Here is a 20,354-nt window from a genome sequence, read left to right as displayed (position 1 = left end):
AGTCATGTTGCTAGGCAACAATGAACCTACGAGCTATGGGGAAGCGATGGTGGGCCCGGATTCCAAGAATGGCTCGAGGCCATAAAATCCAAGAAAGGATCCATATATGAAAACAAAGTGTAGACTTTGGAAGAACTACTTGATGGTCGTAAGGCTGTTAGGTACATGTGGATTTTAAAAGAAAGACGAACAATGATGGTAAGTATCACCATTAAGAAAGCTCGACTTGTCGTTAACATGTTTTCCGACAAGTTCAAGGAGTTGATTACGATGAGACTTCCTCACTCGTAGCGATGCTAAGAGTCTGTTGGAATTATATTAGCAGGTATTGCATTATTTATGAAATCTTGCAGATAGGATGTCAAAATATTGTTTCCTTGACGTTTTTCTGGAGGAAAGGTTGTATGTGATACAACCAGAAGATTTTGTCAATCCTGAAAGATGCTAACAAGTATGCAAAGCTCCAGCAACCCTTCTAAGGACTGGAGTAAGCATCTTGGAGTTGGAATGTACACTTTGATGGGATGATCAAAGATTTTGGGTTTATACAAAGTTTATGAGAAACTTGTATTTCCAAAGAAGTGAGTGGGAGCACTATAGAATTTCTGATGAGTATATGTTGTTGATCAGAAATGTGGGAGCACTATAGAAGTGAGTGGTGCAGTGACATTAGTCTGTAATGTGTTCGACAATGGACACTACTTCAACGTTGCCACCTGCATTTCTCTTAGTCTTAGATGAAGCATCTGGTGTTGGCACAGATGTGGTGTCTTGGATGAAACTCTGTTGAAAGTTTGAGTCCATCAGCAGAAAATGAATTTGTGTTTTCACAAAGGTTGAATTTTGAACATGGTGATGCTGATGCGCCCGGACACTCGGCCTATAAGTTTCAGTCATTTTCATTAGCACCTATCATTCTGAATATGGAGATGCTAATGCACCCATGTTTACTCAAAAAATGAAAATGCAGGCGACTTGCTGCATTTTGCTGTGCACCCGGAGTATATTTGGTTTAGCACATGTCGTAAATCTTCCGAATAACATGTGAACAAAATTCAGGTTTGATCCCATATAACACTACAAGAATACTAGTTTCTGCAGATTACATTGTTCGCATGCTTTGTACATCAGCTGACTTTTGTTTAATAAAATTAAGGGATTTTTTATCTGCTGCAATAGTTGTATAACAACTTTGGGTAAGCAATTGCGGAGCATCTTTTGCTTGCTTCTTGTTTTTCTCTCACATGTTTGAGTTTGGATGGAACACAGAAAGGTCGCAGGGGTTGTAAAAGTCATGTGGATTTCGTCGTCAAATTTTGTGTTCCATTTTCAACAGATTGGCTACAGTCTGGTTGAAATTTTGGACAGTTACTAGAAGCGGTTGCGCGACTTGTCGCGCCGTTTTTGAAACAAGTGTTTGTTCAGTATTGGACTGCTTACATTCAAGATTCTAACTTTTATGGACCGGCTTCTTGTGTCGGGGTCAGCTCCCTTTTTGATGAAATTTTAACCAGGGAAAAGAATATTCGCCTCATAACCTTATCTCTAATCATTTGACAAAGAACTTACCAACTGTAGCTAGTTTATACTCCCTCCATCTCAAAATAAGTGTCTAAATTTTGTACCAACATTAGTACAAAGTTATAATAAAGTTGAAGCACTTATTTTGAGACGGAGGGAGTATTCAGTAATAGAGTGAGTCACGCTCTATTATACTTATTCTGGAGCGAGCTAATTTAGAGAATCGACCATAATTTCATCAACGCCATTCTAGTTCTACAGTGCATTCAATAAGATAAAATGCACGATAAGAAAACATTAATTTTTCCCATTACGCATGTCAGCCAAACATATTGTACCGCATGGTGCGGTGTGGAAAACCAAACCACACGAAAATTAACATTTCCTTAAGGTGACATGTGCTTGTTGATGATGATCGCATCATTAAAAAAATACCACAAGGATGGCATCAACATAAACAGCACACTAAACTAAATTTTCCAAATAATAATTTTTGGAAAATTTTGTGACTGAGTAATAATGGTGAATATATCATTTTACAAGATGAATTTTCACATTAAAATAATGCTAAAAGGTGATCATCATTAAAAAAATTGCCATGAAATGACATTTAATATTAATGCCACATGAATTTTTAATACAATTTCCAATTGGTTCAACCGTATTCAAAAAATTGAAACATAATTTTAGCATAATACTAGATTTATTTTCAATGCATAAACATAAAAAAGAACTGAAACAACTTAGAAAGCACTAAAGATGAATAAAATGATCGATACCATAATTAGGTCCATTATAACCCACGGAAAAACATTATAAAATTCTCTCATCATTAAAGTAACTTTTAACATAAATTTGGGCTCATATTTCTCATTTGAATAGTGCATAAATAATTTACATTGTCATAATATAGCAGAAAATACACTGAAAAATATTTTCATAACACGGCCCAAAACCTATTCGTGTTATATATTAACTTAACTGGCCCAACAAATAAATTCACCCAAAAGAAAAACCATTTTCTGCAGCCATATAGATATAGAGTCAACCAGGCCGTAGCCTGGAGGCGAAATTGGTCCATTCTATTTTTTTGGATCATAATTGGTCCATTCTACGACTGAATGCCGGAGAGCATTCCCGTGTGGTTCTCGTCCGTCTGATCGGTCGGTCAGCGCCGTGCCTTATAGCGGTAAAAATTTCATATCTTTGATTGGTTAGTGCAAGTAACTTTATTCAAACGGGGAGGCAACGTTTGGCTCAAAACAAATTTTCATATATTTGATTTAGTGGATTGGTGGTAAAAATATATGAACGAATGTGAAAAGATTATTGTGCAGACAATTGTTGTTATTGTACGTACATGTAACCTCAACCATTATTGCTTTAAAAGAGACTCAAACAGTGTTCAAAAGGTTCCAACCAAAATCTTATAGACACCCAAAATCATACGCAAGAAATCAAACCAAAGCTACACCCTCATGGGAAAGCAAGCGACCGTAAGACCCAAATTCTAGAAGGCATCCCCCTAGGGCGAGCACGAGGTGGAGCACGTAGCCGCCTGTCTTGTCGCCGGCCATATGCTTGCCATCGAATATGAGCCTCTGCTGGACTGGCGGGATGCCCTCCTTCTCCTCGACGCGCTCCTGGATCCTGTCGGCCGTGTCAGTGGGTTCAATGTCGATCTCGATCTCCTTGGCGGTTGGCGTCTTGACCTTGATGGTGGTGCTGCTATGGATGCGGAGCACCACGTGTTGTGTCGACTCCTTGTGCATGTTGTAGTCGCCAGCAAGCGACCGTCCTCCAATTGATTCACGACGAAGATGAGCCGCTGCTAGTCCGGCGGGATCCCTTCCTTGTCCCAGACCTTGCCCTTGACGCTGTCCACGGTGTCGGCGTGTCGCCGCCCTCCACCTCCAACGTGATGGTTTTACCCGTTAGGGTCTTCACGAAGATCTGCATCGTCTTAGGCGAGTCACGACTTGAGTCGCCGAGGCTTCATTGGCGACAAAAAGAATTGTGTTTCGATCTCTCCGGGGTTGCTTCTGGGGACGGGGACCTCGGACTACGTGGATACACAACAAGGACAAAGGGACATAATGAGAAAAGCGAGGATTCAAGGGAGGGGGTCTATGGGCCTGGGGTATCATAATCCGACATGGCTGCTGTCCAGACGTTCCGCAAACCTCCGCCAGGTTTGCTTTTGGTTTTCATGAATTTGGATGCATGGACGACGCTCGTGGACACAAAACGGATAGTGCAATCCAAACGAGTATAGACGTTTACAGGTGGTTTGATGCATGACATTAGAGATACCATGACAATGCAAGAACACTACAAAAATAGTTTCACCATTCGACCTGATTTTATTTATTTATGCAGAGTACATCCTAGTAAGGGCATCTCCCGCAAACCAGACACCGCATATGTCCGCGGATAGGGGGGCAGTTCGCGGACATGGATGTGGGAGCCGGCCATCCAATGCTATCTGCATACATTTCAAATTGGTGTTAAACAAATCAGACCAATTACATGCCAACCGGATGATTTTTATTCAAATCGAACGATTTTTTTTTACATTTCAAGCATATTTTAACAAAACTATACCGCGTTGCGGTAGAACTAGTCTACGACCGGTCGCGGCGGATCGCCGCTCTCACGACATGTCTTCCCTATATTCGGCAGCCCGCTCATCGGACTGTCGGATGCCCTGGAGGGATATGCTTTTGCAAGAGGGGAAGAATAGCCTCCCTTATCTTATGTGAAGCACGGATAGAGGTGTTTTTCAGAATCCCCAAAAACCTAATAGAACAAAAGATGCGGGGCTTTTAAGATCTAGATGGGGGGAAATGGAAAAAAATTCAAACTTACTAGTGGCGCACCATTTGCTAGGTGCACCACTAGTAACAAAAAAAATTAATTTTGAATTAATTTTGGACTTTTTTTAAATATGATACGTAATATGACCGGGAAGTTTGAAATATCTTTCAAAATTTCATCACACTCATGAACATGAACAAAGTCCTAGACATCAACAAGGTTTAATAGGATTGATATGATAGATATATCAACAAGTGCCTGTTAAGTGAGTTGGTGCTGGGGTTGGATAGAACTGCGAAGTTAAGCGTGCTCGGGCTGGAGTAGTGTGAGGATGGGTGGCCTTCCGGGAAGTTTGACCACGAAGTGCGATTTGACTTGAGATTAAGCATATTGACCTGAGATTAAGCCATAGTGCGCCATTACTATTTGTTACTAGTGGCAATTAGCCTTTTCCTAGTAGTGTAATGACCGTAATTGAAATTTGAACTACATGTACATGCAACAGCTAACCATAATGGTTTGAAAAGTCATATTTTGTGTACTTGTGTGCAATTTAATTCCATGTGCAGTAAATTGGAAGGAATTTTCAAACATATTGTTCTAACGGCTATGACAAAATTAAGCATGGAGTGCCATGGCATTTAAATTCCAAAAAAATAAAAAAGATCAGAAATACATGAAACCTTGGTTGGTGTAATGTCATGTCACCAAGATGATGTGGTAAAAAATTTGGCATGTTTGACGAAAGTTTGGAGACACACCCCTCACAAACCGAAGCAACTCACTAGAAGGCTCGTGGTTCCGAGAGGGAACAATGCATGTTTGATGACGAACGGGAGATAGCTTTGTCTTACGGCCTTCAAAAAAGTTTCTACATGTAACGTGCACAAATACAACTTTCATGTGAAAATTTGGAAAATTTCAAGGGTTAGTTGAACTTTTGATCAAATTTAAGTGATTTTCTAGCCATTATTGACCATAATTAGAATTAGAACTACATGTACATGCAACGGCTAACCATAACAGTTTGAAAAATCATATTTGTGTATGAGTTAATTCCATGTGCAGCAAATTAAAAGGAATTTTCAAACATATTGGTCTCATGGCATGGACACATGATGGGGTGCCATGACATTTTAATTCCAAAAAATTAAAAAATGATCAAAAAAACATGATACCTTGCTTGATGTAATGTCATGCCACCAAGATGATGTGGTAAAAAAATTCCTGTTTGATGAAAGTTTGGACACACACCCGTCACAAAGCGGAGCAACTCACTAGAAGGCTCGTGGCTCCGAGAGGAAACAATGCATGTTTGATGACGAACGTGAGATAGCTTCCTCTTACGGCCTTCAAATTATTTTCAACGTGTAACGTGCACTAATACAACTGTCATGTGAAAATTTGGAAAATTTCAAGGGTCATTTGACCTTTTAAGACATTTAAGTGATTTTTAACCATTTAATGACCGTAATTCAAATTAGAACTACATGTACATGCAACGGCTAACCATAACGGTTCAAAAAATCATATTTGTGTACTTGTGTGCGATTTAATTCCATGTGCAGTAAATTAGAAGAAATTTTCAAATATATTGGTCTCATGGCATGGACACATGCATGGAGTGTCATGGCATTTTGTTTGCACACGAACACACCACGTGTACCCTCGACGCAGGGGGTGGTGCACCGCAGCTCACGTTGAAGGAGTCTCACCGGAAGCGTGATTCGCCGGTCGACCGGCGAGAGCTTTTGAGGACCCGAAACCCTACACTCCCGGGAGGGACCCCGTCGGGGAGTGCGGCGGCTATGGGCTGCCCTAGGTCGGTCAAGCCGCCCCTAGAGCCTCGCGGTTTCAGCTCTCCAACACGAAGAATAACGAAGAACGAGGGAGCAAGAACGAGGGAGGGACAAGATGTAGATGAAAAAGATGTAGTGTTTGTGATTGTGTGTTGCTGTTCAATCAGCCGTCATCCCTTAAGTATATAAGAGGCGGCTGGATTTCCCGTGCAAGGAAAAGTCTTCAATTCACGTCCAAAACCCTAGTCCAATTCAGATTTGTTTGGTCCGAACTTTCCAAAATTGTTCGGTAAAATCTGGCTGCACCTTGCAGGCCATGTCTGGGGGAGTAAACGACCTCGGATGCAAATGAGCCCAAAAGCTATCTTGACCGTTGCGACGAGGCGAGGAACTTTCATGTTGAACGTTTTTTTGATCTGAGGCCATCTTGTGGGGTTTTTGGCTGTTTTACGAAGTCTGCAGCACCGAAATTCAAAACCCGGACAAACATATCCGAAGTGTCCGGCCATCCACAGAGAAAATCAAAACTCGGATGGTTGTCCCCGGAGTGTCCGGCCATCCAGTATAGCAGCGTCTTGTACTGGCTGTAACTTTTTCATATGACCTCGGATTAAGACGATTTTTGTTTCGAAATCGACCATTTCGACGAGACGAAGACAATACGTGTTGATCATTTTTCCATGTGAGGCCATCTTGGGCGCATAATCAGCCGAATAGTGTTCTGAATATAAAATCTCAATACTTCGAACACAACTTCGGCCTTATAGATGAGATCGGATGGCTATGACCCAAACATCAAAGTTTTTTATTCTGACTAAACATAACTTTCTCACTTTGAGCATTTTTCCATTTGAGGCCATCTTAATTGTGTTTTTGACAATGCCAAAATCTGGTGTCAACACATGCCCCCCTGTTTTTTGGCAAAACTTGCATGCCGAAAAATAATTTGTAATGTATTTGTTCTAAGGAAGATGTCAACACTCCATCGGCCATTTATATTTCTCAGGGAGATAATTATGTATCGGCCATATTTATGCTAAGGGTGATAGTTATTTATCGACCGTTGCCTATCTAGGCTTCTTGCCACACACTTGGATGATACTTCTTTAGATATTTTCCATTTAGAGCTCGAGGTAATAATGTCCCTTGTACGGATTCCACCAAATATGAGTTTTCAGGAACTACTCTTGTAATCTTAAAAGGACCTTCCCAACTTGGAGACCACTTCCTGAATTTTCTGTCTTTCGAACCAATTGGTAGAATCATCTTCCACACAAGGTCGCCAACTTGAAAACTCTTCAACTTGACCTTTTTATTGTAAGCTCTAGCCACCCTCAACTTATCTCACTCTATGGCCTTCAAAGCAGTCAATCGTTTATCGGCGACCTCATCAATATTGTCCATCATCAAGTTATAAAAGTCCACCGCCGATAAATAATTTTGTTAGGCTATTCTCAAAGCATTAAAATTTACTTCCACTGGTAAAACGGCCTCTTGACCGTATACAAGCTCATATGGAGTTAACTTTGTCGCACCATGCCTTGAGATTCTGTGTGCCCACAAAGCTTCGGACAATAGCTCATGCCATCTCCTTGGATTATTCTCAATCTTCTTCTTGATGAGCTTGATTAATACTTTATTACTAGACTCAGCTTGTCCAGTGTATGGGCATCATATGGAGAGGAATTGAGCAACTTTATCTTATATGATTCGGCAAATTCTCTGACTTGATGTGACATAAAGGATGAACCTTGGTCCGTAGTTAATGTTTGACGAATGCCGAATCTATGAATAATATGCTCAGTTATGAATTGAATTACCTCTGTATGTGTCATATTTTTGAGTGGTATTTCTTCAGACCATTTAGTGAAATAATCAGTTGCCACCAACACGAACCGATGCCCCTTTGAATAAGAAGGATGAATCTCTCCAATAAAGTCCAATCCCCAACCTCTAAAAGGCCACGACTTGATAATAGGATGTAACATAGCAGCGGGAGCTAACTGAATATCACCAAACTTTTGACAAGCTTCACATCCTTTATAGTACCGGAAGCAATCATTAACCATTGTCGGCCAATAAAACCCAGCATGTCGTAGTAACCATTCCATCTTGGGAGCCGACTGATGAGTGCCACAAATACCTTCATGGACCTCTCCCATAGCAACTTTCGCTTGGTTCTCGTCCAAACACTTTAAAAGAACATCATCAATCGATCGGTGATAGAGACCATTGTCGGTGTCAAAACCGGCGGATCTCGGGTAGGGGGTCCCGAACTGTGCGTCTAAGGTCGATGGTAACAGGAGAAAGGGGACACGATGTTTACCCAGGTTCGGGCCCTCTCTATGGAGGTAATATCCTACTTCCTCCTTGATTGATCTTGATGAATATGAGTATTACAAGAGTTGATCTACCACGAGATCGTAATGGCTAAAACCCTAAAAGTCTAGCATGTATGATTATGGTTATGATTGCCTCTACGGACTAAGCCCTCCGGTTTATATAGACACCAGAGGGGACTAGGGTTGTACAAAGTCGGTTACAGAGAAAGGAATCTTCATATCAAGGCGCCAAGCTTGCCTTCCATGCCAAGGAGAGTCCCATCTGGACACGGGAGAGAGTCTTCGGTATTGTATCTTCACAACCCATTAGTCCGGCCTACGTATCATAGTTCGGACATCGAGGACCCCTTAATCCAGGACTCCCTCAGTAGCCCCTGAACCAGGCTTCAATGACGAGGTGTCCCGCGCGCAGATTGTCTTTGGCATTGCAAGGAGGGTTCCTTTTCCGAACACTCCAAAATAGTCTTCGAACGCAACGAACGTGTCCAGCTCTACAACACAAGTACCACACACAACCGCAGAGAGTATAATATTGCACGAGTCCAATCCACTAACAACTTTTGTAGTGTGACGTCACGTCTCTGCCCGGTCATTATTTCGAACCGTTTTCATCTTGGCATTCCATGTTTCGAGACACAGTTTCATTGACACGTCTTGTCGAAGCAGAGATCGTGTCCCCTTATTGCGGGATTTCTCATCAATACGGGCGTGGGTAATCCAACTGTGTCGTCTGCACAGCCCTTGGGAATAGGAGAGTTTTGAGGCGAGTGGGGAGGCGCTTGATATTCACTGCCTTTATAAGGAGATAAGGATTCTTTTCTTTCACCCACACTTTCTCTCTCTCTCTCTGCCTTCCCATTCTCGAGCTCTAGCGCCCAAGTCCTCATCCTTTCTGCCTCAAGAAAGCACTCGACCATGTCCGGATCTGGAGCGCAAGGCAAGTGGATGGCCTCCTCCGTCAAGGAGAAGGACAACACCAAGCTTCGGGAGGCCGGGTACCTGGCCAAAGAAATTGCCCACCGGCTTCCGGCCAAGGGGCAGATCGTCCCTACCCCGAAGCCCAATGAGAGGGTGGTGTTCATCCCCCACTTCGTCCGCGGGCTAGGATTTCCTCTCCACCCTTTCGTCCGTGGACTCATGTTCTATTACGGGCTAGATTTCCATGATCTAGCCCCAAACTCCTTCCTCAACATCTCGGCATTTATTGTCGTGTGCGAGGCCTTCCTCCACATTCCACCTCACTTTGGACTATGGCTTAAGATCTTCAACGTGAAGTCGAAGGTGGTGGATGGCCAACACGCAGAGTGCGGAGGTGCCATGGTGAGCAAGATGCCGAACGTCACATGGCCCAAAGGTACCTTTGTGGAGACCGTCAAAGAGTGGCAGAAACTGTGGTTCTATATTACAGAGCCCCGCGACGCAACCTGGGCCGCGGCTCCCGAATTCAAGTCCGGAGCCCCAATGCGGCTCACCTCCTGGCTAGGGAAGGGCCTAAATTGGTCTTCATCCACTAAAAAAAAATACACTTCCGTGATGATACATGTTTGTCACAGTAGGTCACGTTTTCTGTCATGCATGTACATCCATGACAAATTTATGATAGAATCAAGATAGTCATACCTGTGCTGTCGTAGAAGTGTTCCATGACATTTCCAAAATTATCATCACGGAAGTGTCCACTTCCATGACGATAAATCGTGCGTCACAGAAGTGCTTTCGTCAAGGGTGACCGACACGTGGCATCCACCGTAACGGAACGCCGTTAAGCTATCTGGTCGGGTTTTGGATCTAATAACCCGTTAACAGCCCCGACCAATGGGAATTTTCCACGTGTAAAATCATCATTGGCTGGAGGAAACACGTGTTGGCTCATCATTTGGACAGATGTCATCCACTCATTGGACGGAAGGTGCCTATGATACGTCGACATGTGGCATGGCCCAACAGAGGCCCATTCCTGTGAAAAGGCCGGCCCATTTGACTTGGTCAAAAGGTGGCGGGCCGGCCCATGGAAAGCCTGTTAACGGCCTGTTCGCATATAGCCCATTTACAGCCCGCTAACCCAAGGCCCGTTACGCCGTATCCGAATTAGGCCCAATAGCGTCATCTGGGCCATCCAATATGATTCCAGCCCGTTTCCACTTCTGGCCCATGTATGGCCCATGACGTCTTTTGGCCCATATGAGGCCCTATGTAACTCTTGGCCTATTAACGGCCCGTGGTGAAACTGGCCCGTAATGAACAGTGTATCACTTTACACCCATTAACAGCCCATGGTGAAACTGGCCCGTAATGAACAATGTATCACTTTACACCCATTAACGGCCCATGGTGAAACTGGCCTGTAATGAACAGTGTATCACTTTATACCCATTAATGACCCGTTATTCTGTTGGGCCGTTTCTAGCCCGTGTTATCTTTCGGCCTTCTCAGAGCCCATTTATTCTTGGGTTCATTTCCAGCATTCGTTTACTTATGGCCCGTTACTATCATTTTCTGCTTGCGGGCCAAATTCAGCCCGTGGTTACAGTCGGCCCGTTTATGGTCCCTTAATACATTGGGCCGTTTTCATAGCGTCATCAAATACAGCCTATTAACGATGGCCCGTTATGGTCGGCCCATGAACGGACGATTCCAACTGTAGCCCGTTTACGGCCATAATGCGGCCTGTTATTGGCCCATGTTTGGCCAATCGATCATACGACCCGTATAAGGCCCATTGATGATACGGCCCGTACAAGGCCCATTGTTTCTACAGCCCGTAGAAGGCCCATTGTTTCTACAGCCCGTAGAGGGCCTACTGTTTCTACGGCCTGTAGAAGGCCCACTGTTTCTACGGCCCGTAGGAGGCCCAGTGTCACTACAGTAAATATTAGCCCATGGTTATTGTGGCCTAGTTTTAAAAAATAGGTTATTGCAGCCACTAGCAAACCACGGAAAAAGAACTGCACTGACTACAAGCAAACAAATAAACAAGACAACAAGGAAATAAATAAGCAAGCAACTTATGCTAGGCTATCACGGCTATTACACATATTACATCCACTGGGCATCAAAGTTCGCCACTAGTGCAAATATAGGGAACAAAGCAGCATATAAACGCCACAGCAAAACAAGTCCAGAACTGAAACCACTTCAGAAGAGTTCAAGAAACAATATCCTGGGTACCCATAATGCTGGCAAGATGCTTAGCTTAAATCCTCCTGCGCTTGCTGTTGCACAAGAAAGTACGCATCTGAATTTTGCAGGGACTTCCTCAGTCCTTCGGCTTCTTGCCGCAGCACAGCTGACTGATGCCTTTTAGCTTGTAGCTGAGACTGAAGAAGCCGAAGTGATTCAGGCAGCGAGTTCGAAGAGCTTGTGCCAGCGGTACTGGCCAGTAACTCGAACACTACATCAACGCAGGACTGTGGGGTTTTCTCACTGTCTACAAGATCGTTTTTATCACCTTTCTTGGAGACCAACAGGGTTGTCTCACTATCTTGAACCTTATCTGCATTACTTTCTCTACCATTGCATAGTGGGGTGCTCTTCTCCAATATTCTGTTTGCATACTACAAGAGAAACAAGCAGACACATCACAGGTTTAGCTTGTAGTATACGGAACTCATTTTGGTAAACCGGTTCAGTAGTAAGGTGGACAGGATAACAACATGAAACAAAAATACATCTATGTACTATGGTCACTGTATTGTCCATATCATTCTAGTTTATGTTCCCTAATCAAGATAGAGACACAGTTCAACTCATATATTTTTAAGACACAGCAGCATAGACAGAATATAAGTGTGAGAAACTACACAGCATTGGCAGCACTTGTAATGTGCATCACATGAGAACATAACTGTTTATACAACTTAAACTGAAATCAACATAGAGCAAGAAGTTAGAACAGTAATCCAGTTAAAGAAATAGGTTTAAAACATACCTGTTGCGCCATTGGAGTTTCAGTTGGATCCTTCAAATTCGAAAGTAGTTGGTATGAGTAAATACAGTGATGCAACAACAAAGGAGTATGGACCATAGCTACGGAATCTGACCTGAGAACAGTTGCTCTTCTGCTTTAAACGTGGAGTTTGGGTTAGCTATGGTGGTCTTCGTGCTTTGGGCACTGCAATAGCTTTACAAACTACTCGTGTGGGGGTACTCTGTGGTGGACATGGTGCTTTGTCAACTATAAGTGGGTTACTATCCGCTGGGGTTGCGGTTAGATGGGTTGTAGCTGGTTCTCTGCCCAATGGTGTAAGTGTGCAATCTGGAAGAGTCTCGATTATGTGTGGTGGGGCTAGTTTGTGGGCCAGTACAACCATGGTTCTATCTGCATCGACGGGTAGCACTGTCTTTTGTGAAGAACGAGTTTTTGCTCCCTTAGATACTGCCATCACCCCCTCCAATTCAAATGGCTGATAAACAAGAAAATAAATTGAACGTACAGACATTGTATGATAGACAGATGTGGTAATTCACATATATGTTGTCTAACCAAACAGGACATCATGACACAATTTCACATATATGATGCCTAACTAAACATGATAGCATGACACAGTTTCAGATATATGATGGATAACTTAACAGGATATAATGGCATAATTCAACATATGATGAGTACCTAAACAGGATGACATGACAAAGCTATATGATGTCTTTCTAAAATAGGTTGGGATGAAATAATTCACATACATGTTGTCTAAGTATACAGGATGGCATGATATAATTGACATAATTGATTCATATACTAAGCAGCTGGCACTCGCATGTATGATCTCTAAACTAAGCAGATAGAATTCAATATTGTGCATATGATGTCTAAACTAAGCAATGCAAGACACCATATGCATCATATGAGAAATATAAACATTGCAACTTAGAGCATACACCTCAGGTGGGATATAGGACTGGTCATCTGTCTCTGAATCCTCCTCTGAGGAGCTCCCTGTAACCATCGAGATATATGCTTCAACAGGTACCATTGCCTGCTCTGAAGACCTTGTTTTCACTCCAGATTTTTCCATAACCGGCTCAAATGGCTGATACACATGAAGAGTAGTTCAATATACACAGATTGTCGACAAATGGAATACATAATAAAAAAAAGATGGCATGAGATAATTCATATGTATGATGCCTGGCTCCATGGCGGTGCATAATTCACATATATGATAACTGGCTGAAAAACATGGCATTGCATAATTCACATATCTGATATAGAAAGCAAACATGAGGCATTCACACAAAGCATGTCTAATCTAAGCAGATGGCATGGCAATGCAAGACACCATATGCATGATATGAGCAATATAACCCAGCCAAGTTAGAGCATGCACCTCGGGGGGGGGGGGATACGACTGGTCATCTCTCTGTGAATCCTCCTCTAAGGAGCTATCTGTAACCAGCAAGAAATCTGCATCGACAGGTAGCACTGACTGCTCAGAAGACCTTGTTTTCACTCCAGATTTTTCCATGACCGACTCAAATGGCTGATGCACAGGAAGAGTAGATGAATGTATAAACATTGTTGACAAATGGAATACATTATGGCAAAAAATATGGCACGATACAATTCACATATACGATGACTGGCTAAACAGGATAGCATTGCATGATTCACGTATATGATGCCTGGCTAAAGAAGATGGCATTGCATAATTCCCATATACTCCCTCCATTCCTAAATATTTATCTTTTTAGAGATTTCAAATGGACTACCACATACGGATGTATAAAGACATATTTTAGAGTGTAGATTCACTCATTTTGTTCCGTATGTAGTCACTTGTTGAAATCTCTAAAAAGACAAATATTTAGGAATGGTGGGAGTATGATATAGAAACCAAACAGGTGGCATTCACACAAAGCAAATCTAAACTAAGCTGATGACATATAAGATGTATAATGTAAGCAATGCAAGGCGCCATATGCATGATATGACCAACATCAGCATGCCAGGTTAGAGCAAACACCTCAGGTGGTAAACAAGCGTGGTCGGCTCCTTCTGAATCTCCATCTGAACAGTTATCTTCCTCTGGAATACAATCTGGAAATGCAGGAGGGGGGGCACTTCGCCCATGGAGCGGCGTCTGCATGACATTATATTCGCACGCAACAGTCTTCTCTTTTTCTCTACTTGTTCAGTATGATTGTGTACAATATCTGACATGCATAATAAAAAAAGTTAGATTTTGTAAGGCCTAAGGGGTGCATGCAAAAATCAAGACTGGTGGTAGCAAATGAGTGGATGGATCCAAAACTAATGATAGCAGGTAGATTATAGCTTCAGTTTAAAAAGATAGACAATGGATCATCTATTGTTTGTTGCCCACCCAACATGAACCACATAGAAGACCCCAGATGAACCAAATAGTAGACAGGTACTATTCGTTGCTGGCTCGATATGAGACCCATGGGCAATTCAAAACTCAAGATTGAACAATAAAGTAGTAGGTAATAATAACCGATGTATAACGTAAGCAAACACGAAAGACTGCGACCTCTCTTCCGGAACTGTGTAGTCCTCAGGTTCATCTGCTCAGTCGATGATGGTAATGCAGTTGGTGTGGCTGCCGGCAACGGGGAAGATGATCTGAGGCGGCGAAAGGAAGTCTGCAGGGGGATCTCTGCTGCAGTGAATGCTTCTGTGATGGTGCACCTCAGGTGGGGTGGATGACGACACGGCAGGAGCAGGACATAACACACAGAGTTTTCTTTGACGCCTATCTGAAAATGAAGTAAATCTGTAAGGGCTCCTTAGAATTGGAGGATTCTATAAACGCAGGGACAGGAAAAACACAGGAATAGGATATGAATGCACGTGCAAAACAGAGCATTTGGAAACATAGGATTTCAGTCAACCTGGGTGTTTGGCTCACATGAATTGGAAGAACAGAGGAATGGAGAAACAAAGTGATGCGACGAGTGTACAACCTCTTTAGCATAGCCTTGTGGACCTCAGCATCATTGGGTTGGACGTGGAGGATGGTGATGATGCTGGTGTGACTGTCGGAGGCGGGGAAGAAGATCCGATGCCTCTGGAAATGGTGCCGAGGGTACTGCTCCGTTGTGATGGATGGTTCCGTCGTTGGAGCAGCTTCGCTAAGGTGTACAGCGACGAGGCTGAAGCATGACAAGACATACAACGTTAATCTGAAGTGGGACCCTAATATCATCTGCAATAGATGATGTAAAATACATCACCAAAAAGTGCTAGATGTAAAACGCATCAGCCGCGCCACGGCCGCTTCGACAGATGTTGTAAGTACTGTTCACTCTGAACTTAACTGAAGAAAATGAACTTCACAGTCAAAACTGAATTTTACTATCGAAACTGATTGAACTAGTAACAGAGCATTGCAATAGATGTTTAGGGCGTTCGAGCACTAGTAGCAGAGAAGCAGTGATCTAAATCAGCAGACGCTCGAGCAGGGAACGCACTAGCAGAGAGCAAGTCGTGCAATAGCACCGCGAGCGAGTGCTAAAGCAGCAACTCCTGTAGGTGCTGGAGGTCGTGCAGCAGCAGCAGCAGCGCAAGCGAGAGCAAGAGCAGAGCAGCAGCACGAACGAAAGCAGGAGTGAAAGCACAAGTGCTCCCTGGGTGATTTTGATAATTAATGACAACATATCTCTTGTTGAACTAATACTTTTACCTAGTATGTTTTAGACAAGTCCAACAAATTAAGTGGCATGGACTAAAGGATGTGGAACCCCTTCAAGATGCTAAGGACAAATGATTGACTCAAGCTTCAAGATCAAGACTCTACATTTCCTATTTTAGTGATCCAAGATCACATTGAGTCTATAGGAAAAGCCAATACTATCAAGAGGGGATGAGGTGTTGCTTAATGGCTTGCTTGCTCAAAGTGCTTAGTGATATGCTCCAAAACCCTCAACTACCTTCCCACATCCACATATGACCTAAACCAAAAGTCAAACTCGGCCCCACCGATTCTCTCTATCCGGCGCCACCGAGTTCAGATGTCATAGCCACTGCCACAAACCCTAGGCAAATCAGTTTCACCGATAGGGATCTCGGTCTCACCAAGATGGGATTGTAATCTCTCTGTGTATGTCCATTACCAATATCGATCTTGATGAAGCTACGTACCTAGGGTAGGGGCATGGACCTATCCTAAGTGCCCTACTCAAGGACATCCCTAGAAGAAGTCACCTTTCAATCGACTTGGAGGTATCCCACTTGACGGATTCAAGGCACTCGACCACGAAGCTATCACTCGACCACGAAGCCAACCACTCGACTACCAGGAGATCTAAAGTCACTCCGCACGCAAACGGTCGGTCATTAAGTAGCTTTTATGGTCATCATAGCACTTTATTAGGGGCGTTACCAGTAACGCCCAGCCTTAATGTACTTTAAACCCTGCATTACTGAGGGCTGGAGGGGCCTGGCGAACTCTATATAATCCACCCCCCTCCTCAGTATCAAGGGTTCGCACCCCTGTTATTCATACACACATAATTCAGTCGACCGCCTCCGGGTACCAAGACGTAGGGCTGTTACTTCCTCCGAGAAGGGCCTGAACTCGTAATCCTCGTGTGCTTACAACTCCTCCATAGCTAAGATCTAGCCTCTCCATACATACCCCCCTACATCACTGTCAGGGTTAGAACCACGACAGTTGGCGCCCACCTTGGGGCTGGAGTCTTAGCGCCTAGTTGGAGAAGTTGCAATTTTTTTGATCTCTTTGATCATGGTTTCGGGCGGAGCTTTGGTGGAGGGCCGCGAGATCCGTCTCGGCGCACTCGCGTTCATCACCGACGAATCTGCTTGGCTTCAGGAGGCTCCACTTGACATCGACGCGCTCCCCGTCTGCGGGGCGACGCACTTTCGCGCATGCGTCCATGGTGTCCTCCTGCGGCAGCCGTCGACCCAGTATCGGTCGGCTCCTGTGGCATCTCCCCGCCCTGTCTCTCGCCGGCGCAAGTTCTCCGGTCGGTCTAGGCTTCAGAGGAGGGTGAGGCATGCGGTGGCCCGCCAGTCGGCCACCCCACAAGTCACGGCGATCGAGCCCGACGAATCCCTCTACGGCCTGTTTGACTGGCTTCGCAGAGACCGCATCCGAATGCGACAGCAGTGACCCAGCGGCAGAGGTTCTGGTGATCGATGGGCCACACAGTCCTCCCGGTTTTCCCCACACTGACGGAGGTGCAGATGGAGGCGACCCATCGCGTCCCCACGAAGAGTATCTCCCCGAGCCTCTCACGTCAGTGCAGCGAGAGGAGCTTCGCCGCCGAAACATGGATGCACTCCGCACTCCTATCGTTGGAGAAACCCCCGAGGCCCGGGCCTTGGAGGATGCGCGCTTGGCTAACTTGGCCGAGCGCACTCGACTGGAAAATCTCCAGCGAGTACTCGACGAGCGAGCACGTAAACGGGCTCCGGAATCCAGTCGACGTCAGCTCTTTCCGCCCCTGCAGGTATATCAAACTCCGATTCAGAATTTAGCAGAGTCAATTCAGCCCTCCCAGTCAGAGGCTGGCAGAGGTTTGTTGCAAATCAGAGCATTGCTCCGGGCAGCAGGAGACCAGAATTCCGCTGTTTCTCAGTCGCGAAACAGGATACATAGCCGATCTGTTCCAGCAGATATAGTCCAGTTGGCTCACAGCCCGAGATCGCGCCCGAGGCGTGAGGGACGTGGAGACCGGCATGATCAGCACAGAAGGAATGAGCGGTATGATCACCGACTCGATCGTGATGATCGACGTCGAGTGCCAACCCCTCCCCCGAGGAGTGGATCATATGTGCCTCGACAGCAGGATGACAGGCGCCATCATAGTGTTGGGCGGAGAATTCCAGTTGACCCTAGGGAACCAGGCTTTGATGCGAGATCCATTCTTGTTCAAGGTTTGGTCGACAGGAATAGAGCTCACCGAGAAGGCCACGACAGAGATGCGCCTACCTGTAGCAGAGTACATGTTTCAGGGCCGGAGTGTTTCAGTCGAGCCATCAGAGCCGCGGTAATTCCTACCAACTTCAGGTTGCCGACTGGAGTTAGTAAGTTCACCGGTGAGTCCAAGCTCGATACTTGGCTCGAAGATTACCGAGTGGCTGTCCAGATTGGCGGTGGGAATGATGAGGTAGCCATGAAGCACCTGCCTCTCATGTTAGAAGGCTCGGCCAGAGCATGGCTGAATCAGTTAGCACCCAGCAGCATTTACACTTGGGAGGATCTCTCCCGAGTGTTTGTCACCACATTTGAAGGAACATGCAAGCGACCTGCAGGCCTTACAGAATTGCAGTCTTGCGTGCAGAAACCGAATGAAACTATGAGGGATTACATCCAGAGGTGGATCACGTTGCATCACACAGTTGAAAATGTACCAGATCATCAAGCAGTGTGTGCCTTTAAAGAAGGCGTTAAGTACAGAGAATTGAATCTGAAGTTCGGTCGAACTGGAGAGATGTCCCTGAATCGGATGAGGGAGATTGCCACCAAATACGCTAATGGTGAAGATGCGGATCGACTCCAGAGTGGGAAGCATAAAGCAGTCGCCCAGGAAACCGGAGGAAATTCCAGTCGGAAACAGAAGCGGAAAGCCGAGCCAGCCGCTCCTGGGGAGGCCCTGGCCGTAACCCAGAGAAAATTTAAGGGAAAAGCCAAAGGACCTTGGAACCCCAAGAAAGTTAAAGACCAAGATGGAAATGATGTTTTGGATCTACCGTGTCACATCCACACCAAGAAAGATGAAGAGGGTAAACTCATTTACCCAAAGCATACCACTCGACAGTGTCGGCTTCTGATCTAGCAGTTTCAGGGCAAGCAGTCCAAAGATAAGGAAAAGGAGTCGGACAAAGTTGAGGACAAGGAAGATAGTGACGATGGGTACCCCAGGTCAATTCCACCCTGATGGTTTTTGCTGATGTTGAGAGCAAAAGTCGACTGAAGGTTATTAACCGTGAGGTAAATATGGTTGCTCCGGCAACACCCAATTATCTGCAGTGGTCCCAGACTGCCATCACATTCGACCAGTCTGATCACCCTACGCACATTGCCACCCCTGGGAGGCAAGCTCTGGTGGTCGACCCAGTTGTCGAAGGCACTCGACTAACCAAAGTCCTGATGGATGGAGGCAGCGGTTTGAACATACTGTATGCAGAAACATTGAAAGGGATGGGCATTCCGATGTCCAGGCTCAGTACCAGTAACATGAGTTTCCATGGAGTCATTCCTGGGAAGAAAGCCGAGTCACTCGGCCAAATTGCTCTTGATGTGGTTTTCGGTGATTCCAAGAATTACCGCAAGGAAAAGTTGACATTCGAAGTTGTGGATTTCCAAAGTGCTTGTCACGCTATTTTGGGCAGGCCAGCTTATGCACGCTTCATGGCTCGACCATGTTATGTGTATCTCAAATTGAAGATGCCTGGTCCCAAAGGTGTGATCACTGTTACAGGCAATCGGAAGAAAGTAGAAGGGTGTTTTCAGAAAGGCTCAAAGATTGCTGACGCTCAGATGGCAGTGGTCGAGCTGCAAGAATATCAGAAGACTGCAGATCTGAGTGAGTTGCTACGAGCTAAGAAGCCTGCTTCAGAATCAACTTTTTAGTCGTCCGGTGAAACGAAGGCAGTTCACATTCACCCGACCGATCCAAATGCTGCTCCGACTCACATCTCAACGACGCTCGACTCCAAATAGGAAGAAGCGCTCATCCAGTTCCTCTGTGAGAACTGGGACATCTTCGCATTGAAGCCTTCTGACATGCCTGGAGTTCCCAGGGGGCTGGCTGAGCACCGTCTACGAGTCGACCCAAAATTTAAACCTGTGAAAGAACATCTTCGACGGTCTGCCGTCCAGAAGAGGAAGGCCATTGGCGAGGAGGTGGCCCGGCTCTTAGCAGCGGAGTTCATCCGAGAAATTTACCA

General features: G+C 44.9%; 1 protein-coding gene across 1 annotated transcript; it reads right to left on the bottom strand.

The window, feature by feature from the left end:
• Nucleotides 1-2,978: 2,978 nt before the first annotated feature.
• LOC123153620 (NEDD8-like) lies at nucleotides 2,979-3,480 on the bottom strand. The gene is made up of 2 exons (XM_044572653.1): nucleotides 3,391-3,480; nucleotides 2,979-3,284 (listed from the first exon to the last, which is right to left on the bottom strand). The coding sequence occupies exons 1-2, from the start codon at nucleotides 3,478-3,480 to the stop codon at nucleotides 2,979-2,981; spliced, it is 396 nt and encodes a 131-aa protein (XP_044428588.1).
• Nucleotides 3,481-20,354: the final 16,874 nt, after the last annotated feature.

This window comes from Triticum aestivum, chromosome 7A (assembly GCF_018294505.1).
Source record: "Triticum aestivum cultivar Chinese Spring chromosome 7A, IWGSC CS RefSeq v2.1, whole genome shotgun sequence".
Lineage (NCBI taxonomy): Eukaryota > Viridiplantae > Streptophyta > Magnoliopsida > Poales > Poaceae > Triticum > Triticum aestivum.
The sequence above is the reverse complement of the archived record's forward strand: the minus strand, read 5'-3'. Positions and strand labels throughout refer to the sequence as shown.